The sequence below is a fragment of the Protomyctophum bolini genome (genome assembly GCF_963924005.1).
Source record: "Protomyctophum bolini genome assembly, chromosome: 4".
Taxonomy (NCBI): Eukaryota; Metazoa; Chordata; class Actinopteri; order Myctophiformes; family Myctophidae; genus Protomyctophum; species Protomyctophum bolini.
Window position 1 is genome coordinate 14154790 of NC_137865.1, and position 19137 is coordinate 14173926.

The 19137-nt window shown below is 42.5% G+C and overlaps 1 protein-coding gene across 3 annotated transcripts in view; it reads right to left on the minus strand.

Moving 5' to 3' along the window:
* agbl1 (AGBL carboxypeptidase 1) overlaps positions 1-19137 on the minus strand; it is a 172159-nt gene that overhangs the window by 77873 nt on the left and 75149 nt on the right. For 2 of the 3 annotated variants that reach the window (XM_080760773.1, XM_080760775.1), the window contains exons 12-17: positions 18145-18223; positions 16403-16472; positions 14393-14680; positions 5076-5159; positions 4218-4307; positions 3761-3909 (exon numbers count right to left, since the gene is read on the minus strand). In XM_080760773.1, the coding sequence (XP_080616899.1) occupies positions 3761-3909; positions 4218-4307; positions 5076-5159; positions 14393-14680; positions 16403-16472; positions 18145-18223 (760 nt within the window). The remainder of the gene's footprint in view (positions 1-3760; positions 3910-4217; positions 4308-5075; positions 5160-14392; positions 14681-16402; positions 16473-18144; positions 18224-19137) is intronic. The other variant, XM_080760774.1, reaches the window with a different exon arrangement.

The following is a 19137-nucleotide window of genomic DNA, read 5'->3' on the forward strand; positions in this document are numbered from 1 at the left end:
ATATGTATTAGGCCTAGTAGTACAATAAATCTGTTTTGAACATATACTGTAAATAAAATGAATGCAGAATTGCCATGCAGGCTTTGGCACAGAAACCCATTAGGAAAAGAAATTGCATATTACACAGTGCATGCATATCATTTTCGATTTGAGGGGAAAAGCATTATTTTATACTTTAGCTGTTAAAAAGCACACATACAAGCTCACAGCATGCACGCGGCACACCACTGGAAGCTTATAGGTCTGCTATTTTAGAAAGATTGTGAAAATGTAGGCATACATGTTTTAAAGGGAACCTTTTTAACTAAAATCTTTGCTTCTGGGGGTCCCTGGAACTAAATATATTTGTGAGAGGTCGGATTGACATGAAAAAGCTTTGTGAACAACTGACATAGAAAAAACAAGTTTCTCAGAAAACAGTTTTTTAGAAGACAGCTAGCTGCAGGATTTAGAAGACCTTTTTATAAAATCAGCCTCATGTCCTCAGGTTCATCTAACTCAGAGAGTTGTACCAATGAAACCTAATGGAACATTTCCAGGTCCATTTGGTCCAAGGGTGTACTCGTGCTAAATCGAATCAAAACAACCAAAGATTCTGTGGTGAGATCATTTCCTGGTATGTCAGAAGATAACTATCTTTCAGAGGAGAATACGTGTTCTTTCTAATATAGGACGCATGCAGGAGTACACCGCCTTTGTGTTTTCTCTCCTCTCAGATGAGACCAATTTCCCGGAGAAAAGAGCTATTTATTGGAACACGGGGCGTTCTGTGAAACCTGTGTGTGTGTGTGTGTGTGTGTGTGTTGTGTGCATGCGTGCGTGCGCTCACACAAGTGAATGTGTCAATTAGGTCAGCTTTTAGCCATACTGTATGCCTCATCTCTTTCTCTCTCTCTCTCAACTGACGTGATTGCTGCTATTCATATAGTTAATTACTTTCATTTGCTGTCCTGTCGGCCATCATTCTTATACCTCCCTCTCCCTCTGTCCATCCCTACCCTTCATTTATACCTCCCTCTCTCCTTCTCCCTCTGTCCATCCCTACCCTTCATTTGTATAAAGAAATAATGTTTATTCTCAGCGAGCGAGCCCACGCGTGCGCACCGAAATGCCTAAGCATTTTTATTTATCGGTGTGTGCCAATAAAAAAAGAGGACATGTGAGTATTTTGTCCTTCACTGTTTTTAATGTAAACTTAAACCGCATGACCTCCAAACCAGGAGACCCATGGTTCAAATCCCGGGTAGGAAAATGAAACGTACAGATTGCATCTTTAACAGGGCCCCCACTATGGATAGTGTTTATTTGTGTAGCTTGCGTTGGCCTCGTTTATTTTTGGAGATGTACAGCAGGTCCTACACTCCATATCCTTCACATCCCAGCTGTGCTCTCTCACGATGGTACGCTCCGGGTGTGGGGCAGCAGCTGTGTATTTATTGTATGTCTGAATTGGAACGCATTTTGTATGTCAACACCAGCCTTATAGTGAAGATGTGTTGTGTGTGCACCCATGCACCCATGCACCAATATCCTAACTGTCGGGTGGAAACCATTATACTTTCAGGGAAATGGAACGGAAATTGCCAGAAATAGTGAAAACAGCAGATCTACAAGACTTACAACGCACCGCGATGTGACACACTGTGAGCTCGTAGATCGGCTATTTTACTACGTTTCTGCCCGAAAGCAACGGTAATGTATAGATGCAAGTATTAATAATCACTAACCAATTATAAGAGCTCACATCCTGCGGCTCCACCTGTCTGACTCAACCACATTCTACTAGGGTTACGGGTTATAGGGCAATGCCTTGGACTGGTACCCAACAGGCTTTTTCTCGGCTCAAATATAAAAAGGGCAAAGCATTAGACTAGTCTTCTTAGCCCATTAATACCTGAGACCCAGTCTATACAGGCCTAGTTCTCATACCCACCCCCACCCAAGTCATTTCGTGCCTGCACAATGCAACTGTAATGTGTGTGATGCCCTCATCCCCCCCCCCCCCCCCCCCCTCTCTGTCAATACCCCTCACCCGTCCCCCATCCTCCCTTTCTTTCTTTTTTTCTATGATGCAAGAAAGATGTATTTGGCGCTGCACTGTGGCGACATGGACTAGGGCTACGCTTGCATGCGGGCCCTTCGTCTAAGACAAATTTCTTCCTCGGGAGACTAATAAAGTATATCTCTATCTCTATCTCTACTTTCAAAATAAAAAACAAACCAGATGTACAAGCTCATAGAGCACGCCACTGTGTGCCGTGCTGTGAGCTTGTACAACTGGCATGTTTGAATAGCAAACGCAAACAAAAACAAAAACAACACGATACTTTCCTGGTTTTAACCCATTTAGGATTCAGGGCTTTCTAAAAAGGCCTTCTAAATCCTGATCTGAAGTTTTCTGAAAACGTTCAAATATCTATTCAAAATTGACATAACATTTAGGCCTATGTTCCTATACTGTACATACAGTATAGCAACACCAACAACTACCCCAAAAAGGATCCTCGTCCTTAATGGTTAAACCGGTAAGTAATAATATTTTCATCATAGTAAAAAAAAAAACATTAACAATTGAGTCAATCTTGACTGAACATAATTGTTAAGTCGTGATGGAAGTTTCAAAATTTCATGAATCGCGAATCAATCTTTTCTCCGGTGACTATTTTCTGCTACAGTAAACCTTTCAAATCAATACACGCTTTAAAATGGATTCATACACGTTGCAACATGACTGCACAATTATACCGTGCTGGAATACCTATATCTCAAGCAAGTTCCAAGTGAACGGAATGATTGGAATTCAATGGCTTCCTGGAAAATCTAACAAACTACTGTGCTTTGAAAGAATTTAACCACTTACAGGTGCTGTACTGTATGTGGGCTTTCTTAACAACAACTGTTTACAATGTTATTTAGATAGCATGTTGTTTAGACAACTGTTTACCTGGTGTCCTAGTAGCCTAGTGCCTCTAGGCAGCTCCATATGGAACCTGTCACTCCGCTATTGTACACAACGATATGCTAGCTTTTATCTACCATTTTCATCCGTTTTAAAATCTAAATGTCCCATCCACAGGACAAAAGCGATATAAACGGCTTCTTCATTGAGTGAATTTGGCTTTGTTGTTGTCTGCTCTCTGCTGAGTGTTTAGTGCACGCAATGATCTACAGGCTGCTTGGTGCACCGTTGTATCTGGTCCGACTGGCTGAAACACGTCCCGTGAGTAGCGGTCCGGGGTGAAAAAACAGACGGACGTGCGCATGTAATGAAATATCGCCGAGTCGGCTCGTGATTTTGATACACTGTGTATACACAATTTCGATTCGATTTCGATACGTATCAAGAATCGTGACAGCCTATATATCGCGAGATTTCGCTAGGTCCATCCACTTGCATGAAGCTCGCAAAGTCTCGTGATAGACGAGACTTCGTGCTTTACGGCTGGAACACAGCAATGGCATTACTATATGGAGTAAAGTGTGACACTACACATACTGTTGACATTATAAAGAGAGGATTTATAGAAAAAAATGAATTTCGAGCAATGGAAATGGAAATAAGAGAAACCCAGCACCCTATTGAGGGCTTATGGAGGGGAAATAGCCAATAATGCGTTTTTTTTTCACAAAATAACACCACATTGTTGCGGACCTAACAACTACAACGAAAGGTAAAAAAGCCTTCTAGCATGAAACTCTTCTTTAATGCGTTTTTAAAGTGTTCAAAGACAAATGCCTTTTTTCCCCTTCCTGGTCTCACCGTAGTTGAACTGACTGTTGGTCTTCTCACAGTTGATGACGTTGAAGCGGTACGGAACGTTGGCCACCATGTTGCTGACCTCAAAATAAAACCACTGGGTGTGCTGGGAGCAATTGGCATCCGCATTCAGTATGAGGTCATACTCATTCCTGGAGAGGAGAGGAGAGGAGAGGAGAGGAGAGGAGAGGAGAGGAGAGGAGAGGAGAGGAGAGGAGAGGAGAGGAGAGGAGGAGAGGAGAGGAGAGGAGAGGAGAGGAGAGGAGAGGAGAGGAGAGGAGAGGAGAGGAGAGGAGAGGAGAGGAGAGGAGAGGAGAGGAGAGGAGAGGAGAAGAGAAGAGGAGAGGAGAGGAGAGGGCCTGGTATTACTTATGTATACTATATACTGTGTTTGCGCAAGAGAGATCAATAAAAAGTTGAAAAGAGAGTGAGAGTTGTTGTTGTTGTCCATATATAGTACCTGCGGACCTGGACAGCTTTCCTCAGATTCCCACACTCAAACTTAGAGAAGAACTTCAAGGAGTTTGACCTCTCAGACGAACACTGAGGACTAAGACACGCGCGCACGCGCACACACACACACACACACACACACACACACACACACACACACACACACACACACACACACACACACACACACACACACACACACACACACACACACACACACACACACACACACACACACACAGGGGATTGGGAGGAAGAAATAGATAAATGAACAAAAGAGAGAAAAGATAATGTGTAGAGTGTAAATGTGAATCCTTTCAACATTTAATTTCTTTTGACATTTCAATGTTTCTGCAGGTCTCAAAACATTAAATAGATCGACTTTTTAAAGATCATTTTAATACCAATATTCACACTCACAGCTATGATGGCAAAGAAAGTATGAAGGATAAGAAACATCAGTATGATTGAAACGGAAAAAGGTTCGCTCCTGTGTGCAGCGCTCTCCGCTGGGCCGGGTTGCCTACCCTGGGCCCGCAAACCTTTCAAGGCAGTCATACTGGAATACAATCTAAACATTGGACAACATTTGTGGGAGTAGAAGCAAAAGGTGTTTTGAAGAAATGGTGGAAAGTCAAGCAAAAATGGCTAGGGCCAATATGGCAAGTTGTGCCAGGAATTGAGGAATTGACTCAAAATGTGAAGCCAATTTGAAAAGGGTGGAGATTAGCTGTGTGTGTGCGTGCTGTGTGTGTGTGTGTGTGTGTGTGTGTGTGTGTGTGTGTGTGTGTGTGTGTGTGTGTGTGTGTGTGTGTGTGTGTGTGTGTGTGTGTGTGTGTGTGCGTGCGTGCGTGCCTTCATCTACCTGGGATCCTCCAGGTCAAAGACTACCTCGTTGATGACGTCATCAGGATTTAGGAGACGCTGGATATCCTCAAACACTTTCTGCCTGCAAGCGTACACACACACACACACACACACACACACACACACACACACACACACACACACACACACACACACACACACACACACACATTACTGTGCAGTATTGTATAGTTATGGGTTTAAGTGTGATTATATATATACATATATATATGTAGAATCCCACTTAAACCCATAGTCTGACTTCAGTGTGGCAGGGTAGGCCGTGTAAAACATTATTTTGTTTCAGTCCATTGGCTCCAATAACATTTAGCCTTTTGATATCAACGTCAGCCTACACTGACGTTTCTATTCATTCATAGAAATGGGTCCGTGACTCAAACATGAGTTCCATGGATTCAATGTTTTGGGAAACACTGGTCATCATAACACCTCCTCAGCACCAGCTCCACAGACTCCAGCTCAGTGATCATCAGCACATGAATGAATAAATAGCCGCAAAGCCTCCGTCTATAGTTTGCCACATGGAAAATTGCAATCAGATGAACAATTTGCAGCCGAGCGCAATTTTGCCTTAAGGGCAAGGGCAAATTGCACTCAGCTGTGACATTTTACAGGTGTCATTTGCGCTGTCATCATTAGCACACTATTTGTTGTGAGTGAGTCAGACTAGAGCCCTGCTATTGGGGGATTGGGATCCTGGAAGTACCTACGAGACCCAACGCAAATCTCACAGAAGGGGGTTTATTTTTGTCTTTATTGCTGTTAGTGGGAATGGCCAGTTCCGCAATAAACCGGATATTTATTAACCAATTAAACCCCCTATACGGATAACGTTAATATTAAACAATGATATCAATAAATAAGAACTACTACGTTAGTTCCATTGATCCAACGTGGAACACAATCGATGATAGGTCATAAAAATGTACATACTTTCACATTGGTTTCTGTTTGAACATGTCAATGTTATTTCAAGCAGATAGGACACCGGATGCACTGCCATCCTTATTGTACTTCAGACATTGTTGTACTTCAGACGACAGACATGGCTCACCCCATCACAGAGAGAGACAGACAGCAGACATAAAAATAAGCTTTCAAAAAGTTGCACTTTGAGGATATTAAATGCAGAACTTCCTGGCGAGGTTGTGGATGTCTCTAGGTAGAGGCATTCATTCCAATCACCATATAGGTTGAGGACATGCCTGTCTTAATAGGACCGGTCTCTTCCAGACTGACAAGCCCTCCTTCCACGCTGCATGAGTGCTTGCTGAACGTTTTAACGAGCATGAAAATGAGTGACCTCCCGTCTCCTCTACCTTGGCCTAGACACCAAATCTCAATCCAATTTAACACTTGATTGGCGATTCAGAACTGCACCTGGGTCAGTGTTTTTTTTCTTCTTTTCCTCATTTGCGTACCACCTAACATTTTTCTTCTTCTTCTTTTCTTCTTCTCAAAAATGTGACTGTTGCCATGGATATCTGACGCTTGAATAAAACCCATCAACCTTTTTCTGACCTTTTCTCTCCCTCTTTCATCCAAACTTATAGTACACTTCCTTTTCTCCCTCCATCTGTCAGTCTACTGTAGCTGGACACTATTTCCATATCATCCTGTTCTCCACAGTGAGTACTCGAGAGTTTGAAGGACACTGGTGGCCATAGCTGAATGGGTAGAGAGGCCTCTTGGAAACAGAATGTCCCAGGTTCAATTCCCGCAATGTATTGAGTTATCCCTGAGCAAGACACTTGACCCCTAACTGCTTGCCCTCTCCACATGACACATGTGCACACACGGCCAGTTGGTGTTCCCTATCATTGTCTTTGTTGTGTATTCCTAAAATCCTGTACAAATAGTGTTGAAGAGAAGAGAAGAGAAGTATACTTAAATCCATACGGGTCTTTTCCCCATAATGATTAGTGGCCTGCTTGCTCTTTGGTAAAGCACTTGATAAAAGCAGTCCCTTCCAATTATAGAACACAGACAGAAGCAAAGGCGACAGGCGGAAAAAAAGAGAAAGCATTTCGGTTTGAAATTAGACAGAGCTTGAAAGGTCTCTTACATTAGGCCTAATCTCATTCCACACTCTGGACAATTTACTCACAAAGCAGCCCCAACAAAATAGCCTTAATAGTAGTTCTGTTAAGGGAGTACAGACTTAAGTGTTCCTTTTTTTTTTTAATATATTATTTATTTATTTATGGCCGCATACGTACTGGCAAAAATAATTAGATAAAGTTCACAGTGAAATTAGGTCTTTAACATTTTTTAAATGTCAGCGTCTGTTGGTGCTGAGAAAACGTCTCAGACATTGGAAAGACCACAGACCAGTAGACTTTGAACCAGCGACGGCTCCAGAACATTGTGACTGGGGGTGCTATGGGGGCTGGCTATTTAGAGGGGGGGGACTAATGAATCTTGGTTTACATAGAAGTCAGTCAATTGGGCTTGTTTTGAGGGGGGGCTTAGGTGGGGCTAAGCCTCCACCAGAGGGAGCCGTCCCTGCTTTGAACTGTTGTTGTATGTACACATAACATACTAGTACAGACATCATAACATAACACAAATAGTTGCAGACACAAAAACATTCACATGCATAGCCAGACACACAGACTGCACAAGCACTAATAAACCCAAATATGAGTACACATACTGTACACTTCAACGAGACAGAGAGTACGTACATTTTGTAGATGAAGAGATAATATAATGTTCAACATAATATAGAGACTGTGTGAGCCCTGGGCCCCATGTCTTATTTACTTTCATAAACGTATCTGCAGTTTACAAAAATAAAATGGCAATGCCATATTTGGTACAGTGGTTCTCAACCTAGGGGTTCCCATGTGATTTTGTTAGGGGGGTCCCCAGATGACAGTGAAGTGACTGAGTGAGTGAGTGTATAAGGACTTTTAAGACCTTTTTGTGTTGGTCATAATGAGGTTTCCACCCAACAGCAATGATAGAATGCTCCGAAAGAAAATAAGACCAACTATTTCACAACTATTCCCAAACATTGTCTTCCCTTATATGCTCCAACTTGTCGTGAAATTTACGACTGCACTAATATATTTATCAACCGACCGCTGAGATAAATCAATGAAGGCTGAATGCACAAGACTCCGTCTGGGCTCTTCATTGTAAGGTTTTGCAAGCCTGTGGAAGAAGCTGTCTCCCGGTCCCCAACAAGGGGATAGAGAATGTCTCTCCAAACAAAGTTTTCACATCAGCAGCATTTCGGTCCAGCTGGCTCACTGTGATTAACCACATATTCAAAGACGGAGCTTTGCAACGTCTCTCGCTCTCTCTCTCTCTCTCTCCCCCCTCCTCCTCCCCCCCCCCCCCCGATCCACTGAACTCATGCTGAACTCACACAGCCACTAGATATGTGGTGTCCCTAATACTTGGCAGTATCTTCACAAAACATGCACACATCACATTACTGTCATTACTGTCTACACATTATGCATGTAACGCTGTCAACACAATATGGCCTCTCATCTCAATGTCCTATAACTGCAGAGGTTTGTGATTTTCAGTCAGCTTTTTACAAAAGTGTATTGCTTTTTTTTGCTAAACTACAGTAGGACTACACTAAAACGTCTGTTGTCCCTATTTATATCAACATTAACTATATATTTTTTAATCAAGATTTGTCAACATTCTTTACAACTTTCAAAAACAGAGGATAAGCTCTACAATTCATTGTGAGCTAGATCAGCTACTTTTGAATAGCCACAGTATAAAATAGGGGCTGGCTAAAGTGGTTAAACTGTATATTCATTAAAGCCTTACTACAGTATGTAACTTTTTTTTGTCCAATATGTATGTTAATATCATATTATACCCTAACATACAGATTGGACAGTAATGTTTACAATAAGTAAAGTGGAGTCTGTCAAATCCCGCAATTTCCTTATTCCCATATTGTGCTGCAAAGTTGGATTGGATTGGGCGGCAAAATTCTAGTACATCACATTCTGCTGATTGTGGATAGGCTAAGTTTATATTCTTACTTCCCCAAAGTAGCTGTATAGAAAATAGACCCTAATTTTCCCACTGATAGCAGTTACCTTCCAAACTGAAATATAATGCCAGTAGAAGGACGAAGCAAAAAGCCCCTCATCAACATTGACATAATGAAAGATTGTTTACGAACATTTTGAAATCCGCCTCGACTGATTCCATCTAATCCTACAGATGACCTTAAATAACGCGCTCTTGCTGAACAGACATGAATGTCTGCTGATTCAAACTGAACTGTTACTTGGAAACAAAGACAAAATACTGTCAACTGCTATGAACAGGGATCAACATAATAATGAAGAGGGACATAAAAATGCAAACACAGTTTAAATGAGGAGAGTGAAATACAAGCATCATCTAATCTAAAAAGATAAAGAACCAATTTTATACCTGCTTGTCTACAGTTCACTACTCGTTCAATTTTTCCACATTTTGTTTTGTTACAGCCTCATTTCAAAAGCGATTAAAATCAATATTGTTTCTCATCGATCTACACACAACAGCCCATAATCACAAAGTGGACATTTATTTCTAGCATTTTTCTCAAATGTATTAAAAACTGAAATCTGACATGTACATAAGTATTCACACACTTTGATATGACACTCAAAACTGAGTCGATTTCACCGATTGTCCTTGAGATGTTCCTACAACTTGACTAGAGTGCAACTGTGGCAAATTCAGTTGATTTGACTTTATTGGGAAAAGCACACACCTGTCTATATAAGGCCCCACCGCTCACAGTGCATGGCAGGGCAATAAAAACCAAGCATTGAAGTCAAAGGAATTGTCTGTAGACCTCCGAGACAGAATTGTATCGTGGCACAGAGCTGGGAAAGGGGTACCAAACAAGTTATGCAGTATTGAAGGTCCCGAAGAGCACAGTAGCCTCAGAAGTTCAGAACCACCATGACTCTTCCTAGAGCTGGCCGCCCGTCCAAACTGAGCAATCGGGGAGAAGGGCCTTGGTCAGGGAGGTGATCAAGAACCCCATGATCACTCTGACAGAGCTCCAGCGTCACTCTGAGGAAATGGGAGAACCTTCCAGAGGGACAACCATCTCTACAGCACGCCGTCAAGCAGGCCTTTATGGCCAGACGGAAGCCTCTCCTCAGTAAAGTACCATACGTCCTCTTTTGGGATATGATGGTTTGGAGAATAGGCTGGTCTCTCTTTTTATAAGAGATAAGCCATGGCATACAGGTTCTCAAACCTTTTAATTTCAAGGACCCCCATAACTCTGAGAGTAAGACCAAATGGACCCATAAGAGTCCCATTTGGTTCCATTTGTACTAGTTACACTCTCAGAGTTACACACCTGTAAGGGTCAATTTGGTTCCATTTGTACACTCTCAGAGTTATAGACCTGTAAGGGTCAATTTGGTTCCATTTGTACACTCTCAGAGTTATAGACCTGTAAGGGTCCATTTGGGTCCATGTGTTACACTCTCAGAGTTACAGACCTATAATGGGTCCATTTGGAGCCCCCTCAAGGAACCATGATGGTCCCTGGATCACACCTTTGAGATCCACTGCTTTAAATGAATACATAACTAATATAGTTATATAGTTTCATATTTGATGAAATTTAGGAGCATAACTTTTTTGTTATAGATTATTTTGATATCTGAATTTAATTCAGACAGAACCACGCATTCAGACACATGCGCATGTACGACGTGCACGCGCACAATGCACGCGCACATGTGAACTCTTTTTGGTAATTCAGAATATGGTAACACTATGACAGCCATAGTGTTTGCCAAAAGGCACCTAAACGACTCTCAGACCATGATTACCAAGATTCATCAATATGTGGTGTTGTGTTGTGTGTAGATTGATGAGATCTTTTATTTATTTAATCCCTTTTGAAATGAGGCTGTAACAAAACAAAATGTGAAAAAAGTGAAGGTGTGTGAATACTTTCCGGATGCACTACACGATTCAGTACAACAAGTCAGGCATTTTTGTCCAAAAAAGGATTTCACCGAAGAAAGACCTTGCGGCCTTGTTTCCATTCGGGTCCTATCCACTCACACATGACATGAATAATAAGTTAACACAGTAACAGTAAGTGATATAACAATAATAATTTAAGGCAACATATACATTTCCTCTAAACATGAAATATACAGTATTCACAGGTTGGGGCCGAAGGTTAATCGGAAGGGGATTATTTTTCGCACAAAAGCGGCTGATGAAGGTTAATCGGAAGGGGATTATTTTTCGCACAAAAGCGGCTGATGAAGGTTAATCGGAAGGGGATTATTTTTCGCACAAAAGTGGCTGATGCGATCACCTCCTCTTCCTTTGACTTGTTGACAGGTGAATTTTTAGGCCCGTCTTGAAGGAAGCCAGTGATTTGTTTGTTTTGAGCGATGGGGGGAGGGCATTTCACACCTGGGTAGCAGTGCTTTGGAAGGTGAATTTGCCCATATTTGTTTTATAAATGGGTGGCACCAGATCGTTGTTCACGCTCCCTCTAGTTTTATGGCTGTGGGTGTTGCTCACTTTTTTTAAGTAATTAGACAAGTAAGTGGGTACTGAGGGCATGGAGGGTAAAGTTGCATTTACAATTTTGAAAGTCAGGCCCATTTTGACTCTATCTTCCACCCTGAGCCAGCCTATGCTGTCAAAATGCTCCGCACTTCTCCACCGTTTCTGTCTGTCAACTCTGTAAGACATCAAAGGGGGCTTGAAGTTGAGCCCCTGCCATTTTACTCTCTGTAAAAATTGCCCTCTCCAGACCATGAATGCAGCATTTACTATGTGTAGAAATCCATGTTGTAGTAGTACACTGCATCTCTAGCAGCTAAAGTAAAGAGTGGATGGGGTTGTCCCCCAAAAATAGCTGATCTACAAGCTCTCAACAAGCCACAGTGTGACGTGATCGATGACAGCTTGTAGATTCCTTTTTAGGGAATTTCAGCCTCTGCCTCTCTTAACATTCTCTGCACATCCCTGTGTACTGGTTAGTATTGTTACTGCCTTTGTTACACTCACTGACATTCTGCGTAACTTCACATTGGCAGCTACAAGGTTTCATTTTCAATGGAAGCCAGCAACACGAACATACCTGTGCAGGTACATGTGACATTTGTAGCTCTGCTACAACAGCTACGAAGCTACAAATAAGTTCTGCTACAAAGCTACAACATGCTGCGTAGCTTTGTATGTTTTGCATCTGCCAGTGTCAACGCAGCATTGTTCTAGTTTTCTTTCGTTTTATATTGATGCCCCCTGTCTCTGTTGCTTCTGTTATACTCTGCTGAACTCTGATCCACTCTGTTGCCTCTGATAATAACTCTGCTATAATATTCTGTTGTTCTGAGTTCTGAGCATCCATGCTGTCTGCAACTTGCCGACAGCATCCCGCACAAAATGTAAACAAGGAACTGAATGTGGTCTCATGCATCTCTGTGGTAACAGAGCTCACTTAGTCTTCCCAACTAGTCTGACACGAGCCATTATGAATCGTCTGCAACCTTTCTTTTTCCTCCAGAGGAACGCGATTCCGTCGGCAAATGTCTTCCACAGCGCAAATTTTTATGTTTTGATGACATTGTGCATAGCATAAATCTGGTTATTTTATTTTTGAGTGGTGCAACAGAGCTATGTGTGTGGGTGGGTGCGTCTGATCACGAAAACAGCATGGTTGTTTTTCACCACCTGTGCGCAACCTAACACACACACAAACACACACGCACATATTAACAGTATACTGTATATGGAGATTTTGGGTGTGCCAGTACAGTTACAGTACAGTACAGTACAGTAGAGGGACCCCCACACGGTAACTCTGTCATTTCTCAACCGTTTCAGACGCGGGGTGTCTTACCGGAATCGGGCCGGCACCCTGGGTGCGTTCCTGTGGGTCTGGAACTTCCATACCCCCCCCCCCCCCCCCCCCCCCGGGGACCCCCACACAGAGTTGCACCACTCACTTCACACGGGTGTGATTTTTTATTTATTTTTTCGCATCGCGCGGGCGGGGGAAACTTCAGTTTTCAGCTCCACCCAGCTGAGTGCAGAGGGGAGAGCACAGAGCAGATAGGGGTTAAGTTGTCCATGGGGGGTTACTTTGACACATCTCCTCCGGAGTCCTAGGCGGGCTCACCAACCGTTCAGCTACGCTCCGTTACACTCCGTTTCCTCTGATTTACCCGATATGCTCTTTTACACTCTGTTATACAATGTCACCTCGGCTATACCAGGTGATAATTTTCAGTGGATAGAGCTGATGTCTATTACTCTATATAATGTATAAAATGTGTTTATTATCACAGTTATTGTAATTCTGTTACACGTAGTTACGTAATAATTATGTATGTATTCTGTGAACTCTGCCTGGAACTCTTTGCAGATAGTTATAGTGAAACTTGCTGAATTAATTAAAAGAAATGGAGACAGATTTTTCTCTGAGGTCAATGCTTTGCTTAACCTTTTACAAACCTATACTGCAGTAATTTGTTCAGTTTTTCTTTCTTTTTTCTTTAAAAATATCTTATTGTATCTGTACAGTAGCTCTGGTCCATAGCTCTAATGCGTTGCATTTAGAGCTATGTTACTGTCAACTTCCGGAGCTCGCATGAATGCAGACCAGCCTCTCATCTTTAGCGTAAATAAAAAGAACGCTTTTGCTACTCACCAAAACGAAGGCGTCATTAGAAAGCCTACTGTCCTTAGTGGAAGCACTCTGAGCCCCCCACCACACATAAAAGGTACTTTTTGGACAGAAATAAAAAAAAATCACCGGAGGAAAAATATTCTCTATGAGGTAATTATCTGGGCAATATCGGTAGAGGGCGCATTGGAGTAACTAAAAGTATATATATTTTTCGGTGGAAACAAAATCCCTTTTTGGCCAAAAAGTGCCTTTTATACGTGTGGTGGGGGCTCAGAGTGCGTCCACTAAGGAAAGTAGGCTTTCTATTGACACAACCCGCCTTTGTTTTGGTGAGTAGCAAAAAAAATATTTGTATTTACGCTAAAGACGAGAGGCTTGTCTGCATTCATGCGAGCCCTGGAAGTTGACAGTAACATAGCTCTAAATGCAACGCATTAGAGCTATGGACCAGAGCTATCTGTACAGTATCTTGCGTTTTTTACTTCCTGGAACTAATTGTTTTTTAGGAATCGTTAAAGGGAACCAGTAAATAATCTGACCTTTCAGAGGGAATCATTAAGGAATGTGAATGGTTAAAACCCTGAAAGATCTCACCCCACTGTATCACAGCCCACTGTGGTACAGCAGCCTATACGTACCTCTGTACTTTGGGCTTGCGTGGAGGCATGGGTTCGTTGCCTGGCGGTGGGAGGTGACCCCAAAAGTCAGGGAAGGCCAGGATGTTGAATCCGGGGATGGATTTGGCGAGCACGGCTGCGGCGCGATAGAGCCGGCGGTCATGGTGGGGGATACCCGCTCCGGTATGTCTCTCCGCCAGCGTGTCCACCATGGTGCGACGACGCTGGGCCTCCTCGGCATCCTCCTCTTCTCTCTGCTCTCTTGGACCGTGGTTCCCCCTAAAGAGCACAGCACAACGAGGTGACAGACTACACGGAGGAGAAGACAAGGTGCTATGAGAGGCAGCGCTTCCAAAACCTTTTATATCTCCAGACCCAAGAGAGAAAATGTTATGTCTCCCGTGGGACTCAAACTACTAGTGAGAATACCGATCTACATAACAAGCTCCCATGCAGAGCTTGCCAGCTGTGCTATTTTCACTATACTTCTTAAGAGTTCGTTTTTCTAATTTATGGATTTTCTTTTATTATTATTCATGCCGGGGAAATATCCTTACATCCTCGTTGTTCAGATGGAGGTAGAGGTGCGTTGGGCAGTAACAAAAAAGTCTGGCACACTGCTCTTGCTCAGCAGCATCAGCTTTTATTCAAATTGACACTGAAATGGTCGCTCTGCACCTTCATCAAGAGTGATGTTTAAAAAAGACAAAAAAGTTTGAATCTGTTTTTAGCAAATAGGAATCATCTAAGCCATTATTGATTTTGGCCCCTCCCCGAAAAAGCCCATCTTTCCTGAACCCTTATCCATAATTAAAAAATTATGGATAATTACTATGGACTATCAGGTGGTTCTTTGTCTCAACTGCTCAATTGAAATGGAACATTTTTGAACATCTTTTGAAATAATTAAAAACTAAATGCAGGAAACAAAAAATAAATAAAGGGATATTTACTTGCGACCGATCAACAAAATGGTACGTGACCCAAGAATGTGTCCCTATTCAGTGTTTGGGAAACTTATAATACGGCTAGCATGAAGCAGCCCTGGCCGAGATTGCCTTCTGTCGTCTGAGGACACGCTTCAAAATAATACCTCAGCATGCTGCAACAACGCCTTGTACAGGACCTTGACTCTGTTGTTGTTCGTTGCTCTTTTTTACTTTGTTCCATCGGTGTAAAATGTGTATGGGGCGAGTCGTTTTATCACCTACCCAGCCTTTATTTGACCTGCACAGGGAGAGGAGGAGTGCTAAAAGGATTGAGAGCGTGTTAAAGGCCCTGACACACTGATTGAAAACGTCAGAAAGCTCGCGTCATCAAACCTGTCAAATCTGTTCAAAACCTGTTCGGGCCTCGATTCTATTTTGGAGTAACCTCGCGTCACCAGGCTGTCCATCTCAGAGGAAAGCCTGGTATTCGTTGCAAACTGGCCTGTGTGATGCGGTTTAGAAAAAATAAAAAATATATAATATATTGTGTTCCGATTGGCGCTGAATTGATTTTGATCCCCACATAATGCAAATGAATTTGTTTTAGTCTCACTAGTTGCGCCATGACTTAGAATAAAAGATGGATTTTCTTTTATGCTTTTTGTTGTGGCTTTCACCTTTATTTTATATTTTTTAGGGAGGGACAGACAGTAGGCTGACAGGAAATGGGGAGAGAGATGGGGGGAAGACATGCAGTAAAGGCCGTAGGGATCGGGAGTCGAACACGCGGCACACTGCAAGACTGGATTACCAGCCAAGGTGCCTGGACCACTGAGCCATGGCCCAGACCGACAATGTATTATTATACCAAAAGAAACAAAATGGTTAAAACACATTTTCTACTAGGGGAATCATTTTGGAGGTCCACAGCACCGGAGTTTCTGGACGCGGTACATATTTTTTTTCTTTTCAAACTTGTATCGCAGTGTACGGGATTAAAACAATGATCAATTTTAATACAAAGAAAAGAGAAGATGCTTAAAAATTATCTCATGTGAATAAAGAAGGCACGGAGCATGGCAAGAGTACTTCTTCCCCTTACCTCGCATCCCTCCCTTTGGTCCCAAACGTAGGACAGCTGTTGAAATCGGAGGGCTCCAAGCGGGAGGCATCTGGAGAGGAACCAAACAACAAGGCCTTGCTTGCATTGTAGAGATTTACAGTGTGTGTTTACCCCCACGTTTAATAATAACACCCTAACAAGAAATCATTAAGGATATTACAAATGATCTCAAATCAGCTACAGGTTATTATTTCTTCAGGGGTTATCATCAGGTTATAATTCCATTTGGGGAATTGGAATGCCTACCAGAGAGACACGACGGGGAGCAGAAAAGATAGGGCACGGGCAGAGGAATATGCGCCCACTAGCCTCATAAGTAATTTTCATCATGTTTAAAAAGGGAACATCGACACCAGGGAACGCCCAGAGATGGAGTCTCCTGCAGCCCAGTTATCACAGCCCGCGGGCACCCTTTGACTCAGAGATGGAGTCTCCTGCAGCCCAGTTATCACAGCCCGCGGGCACCCTTTGACTCGTGAGAAACCTCTAATTGACCGTTGGAAACTTCCCTCGAAAAAAGGAACGCAGAGCATTATACAGAAGCCCTGGGTAGAAAAACATAATTATATTCATGCATATGTATTTTCTATTTTTTAATTTAGGATAAATTAATAAATAAAAAAAGCATAGTCTCAGGCAAAAATATGCAAAAATATGCTGGCCACACTTTCACGTTCATCATATTATTGTCTGTAGGCCAAATAAAATAAACCGATAATATCATTTTAGCCTAAATAAAATGTCTGATGGTACTCGTGCTGTTTAATAAAGTATTCAATCAATAAATCAAGCAATGATAATAATAATAATATTGGCTGGGTTTCCTAAATGAAATATGCATAGTGAGTGGGCGTGTGGTTCACCCCTTGACTGTGAACATAAATATTCTGCTCATAGATGTGCCACGCAATGGTAGACCTGAGGCCTGGTATGGTAGGCCTGAGGCCTATATTGGTCGGCCTGAGGCCTACCATACCGGCCTGACCGGTCAATAAAAGAATGCTGAATGCTAGCTTGTATTGGTAACTTTGACTGCACAATAGCCTCCCATTTAACCTCCTTGTATAGGCCTATATTTATTAACCCACAATCTAATGTTATTTCATTTAATTCACTTGCACAATGGGACAGTAGTGTTTTCATATAGGCCTACATTTACCTTGCCGACATCACTTTGCCTCTGAAATTTAATTTAATAATATTTGGACTGCTGGACAGCTGACAGTAGGCTCTCTTCACTCTTAAATGTATTCATGCAGGAGGTCTTACGTGCGCAATGAGGACAGGTATGGCTGTGTTCTAGTCTAGGTTGTCTATTTCTATGTTGTTGTGTTTGACAGTGTTTCCCAAAAAAGGACATAGTGGAACCCCCGACTTACTTCAAACTCACCACGCATGGCCCATGGGAGTGCACTGCACAGCATAAGTATTCTTGTATAAGGAGGTAAACATTCTAGTATTCATTTCAACATTGGGAAAAGCAACTTGCAGAGCATTGCGCTATTTTAGGGATGTGTGTGTGTGTGTGTGTGTGTGTGTGTGTGTGTGTGTGTGTGTGTGTGTGTGTGTGTGTGTGTGTGTGTGTGTGTGTGTGTGTGTGTGTGTGTGTGTGTGAATGACTATAGAGAAAATGTAAACACACTTCAAATGTCAATGCAGTTCAACAGCAGTGGAACGTGCATTTACATCAGAGTACTTTTACTTCCAGTTCAAAGTCTGACCTTCAGCAGAGCTCTGGACCTCCTCATCTGATGATGATGAAGAACTCTCCTCTGGCTCTGAAGATGATGAGTCCAGCTCCTGCATGGGAGACACGGTGACATTACATTAAACCCTACCTAGACGTCATTGACCAATATATAGTCAAACTTTCTCATGCCAAGGACCCCCCAAATGTTGTGCCAGGGTCCCGTCGCGGATCGCGGTTACAACAAAATGTATGTAGTCTATTGGTTTATTTGGATGGGACAGGGCATATTAATCACTGTTTCAATTGACCTTTAAAAGCTGTGAAAGTGGGGATCTCCCTCAGTGTGACAGGGAGTTGTTTCGGGTGACTATAACAAAAAACGCGATCGATTTTACATGGGTGGTTTCAGGACTCACGAGCAATTTATGGGTTGTATGGGTTGTGGGAATGTTAATAAGTTAATCAGTACTTTTATACCCATTAAAACCGGGACAGCATCTGTGTCATTTTAGATTTTAGTGTTGGCTATTCAAAAATAGTGTGACAACTAGTGATTTGGAAGACATTTGTAGAATCGGCCTCAGGACTCAGGATTTTTGAATCCCCCAAATTCTATCAATTCAAAAACTGAAGATAGACTATCTACAAGCTATGCAATCCACTGTGAGCCTGTAGATCGGCTGTTGCATTTAATTCATACAGTAAATGTATTTTTACCAATGTATGGGTCCCAGTGCGGCCGGGGAGACACTGAATGTAATCATTTGGGTCTTTCACTGAATGAAAGTTTGGGGAGCCGTGCCTGCATGCTCTCTATAACGTTAGGGCCATGGACTGTATGCTAACCATTAGCCCGACATTAGAACATTCATCATGTCGTGAGCCGGACGCTATACTCTGTGTTTTATGACGTGAAACATGATCATGGGCCCGAGACACTCCTTCATTACCTGCCATCTGTCATTGTCAGAGCCACAGCCAACGCTATGCTATTTCTGTCCAACGCACGCACGCACGCACGCAC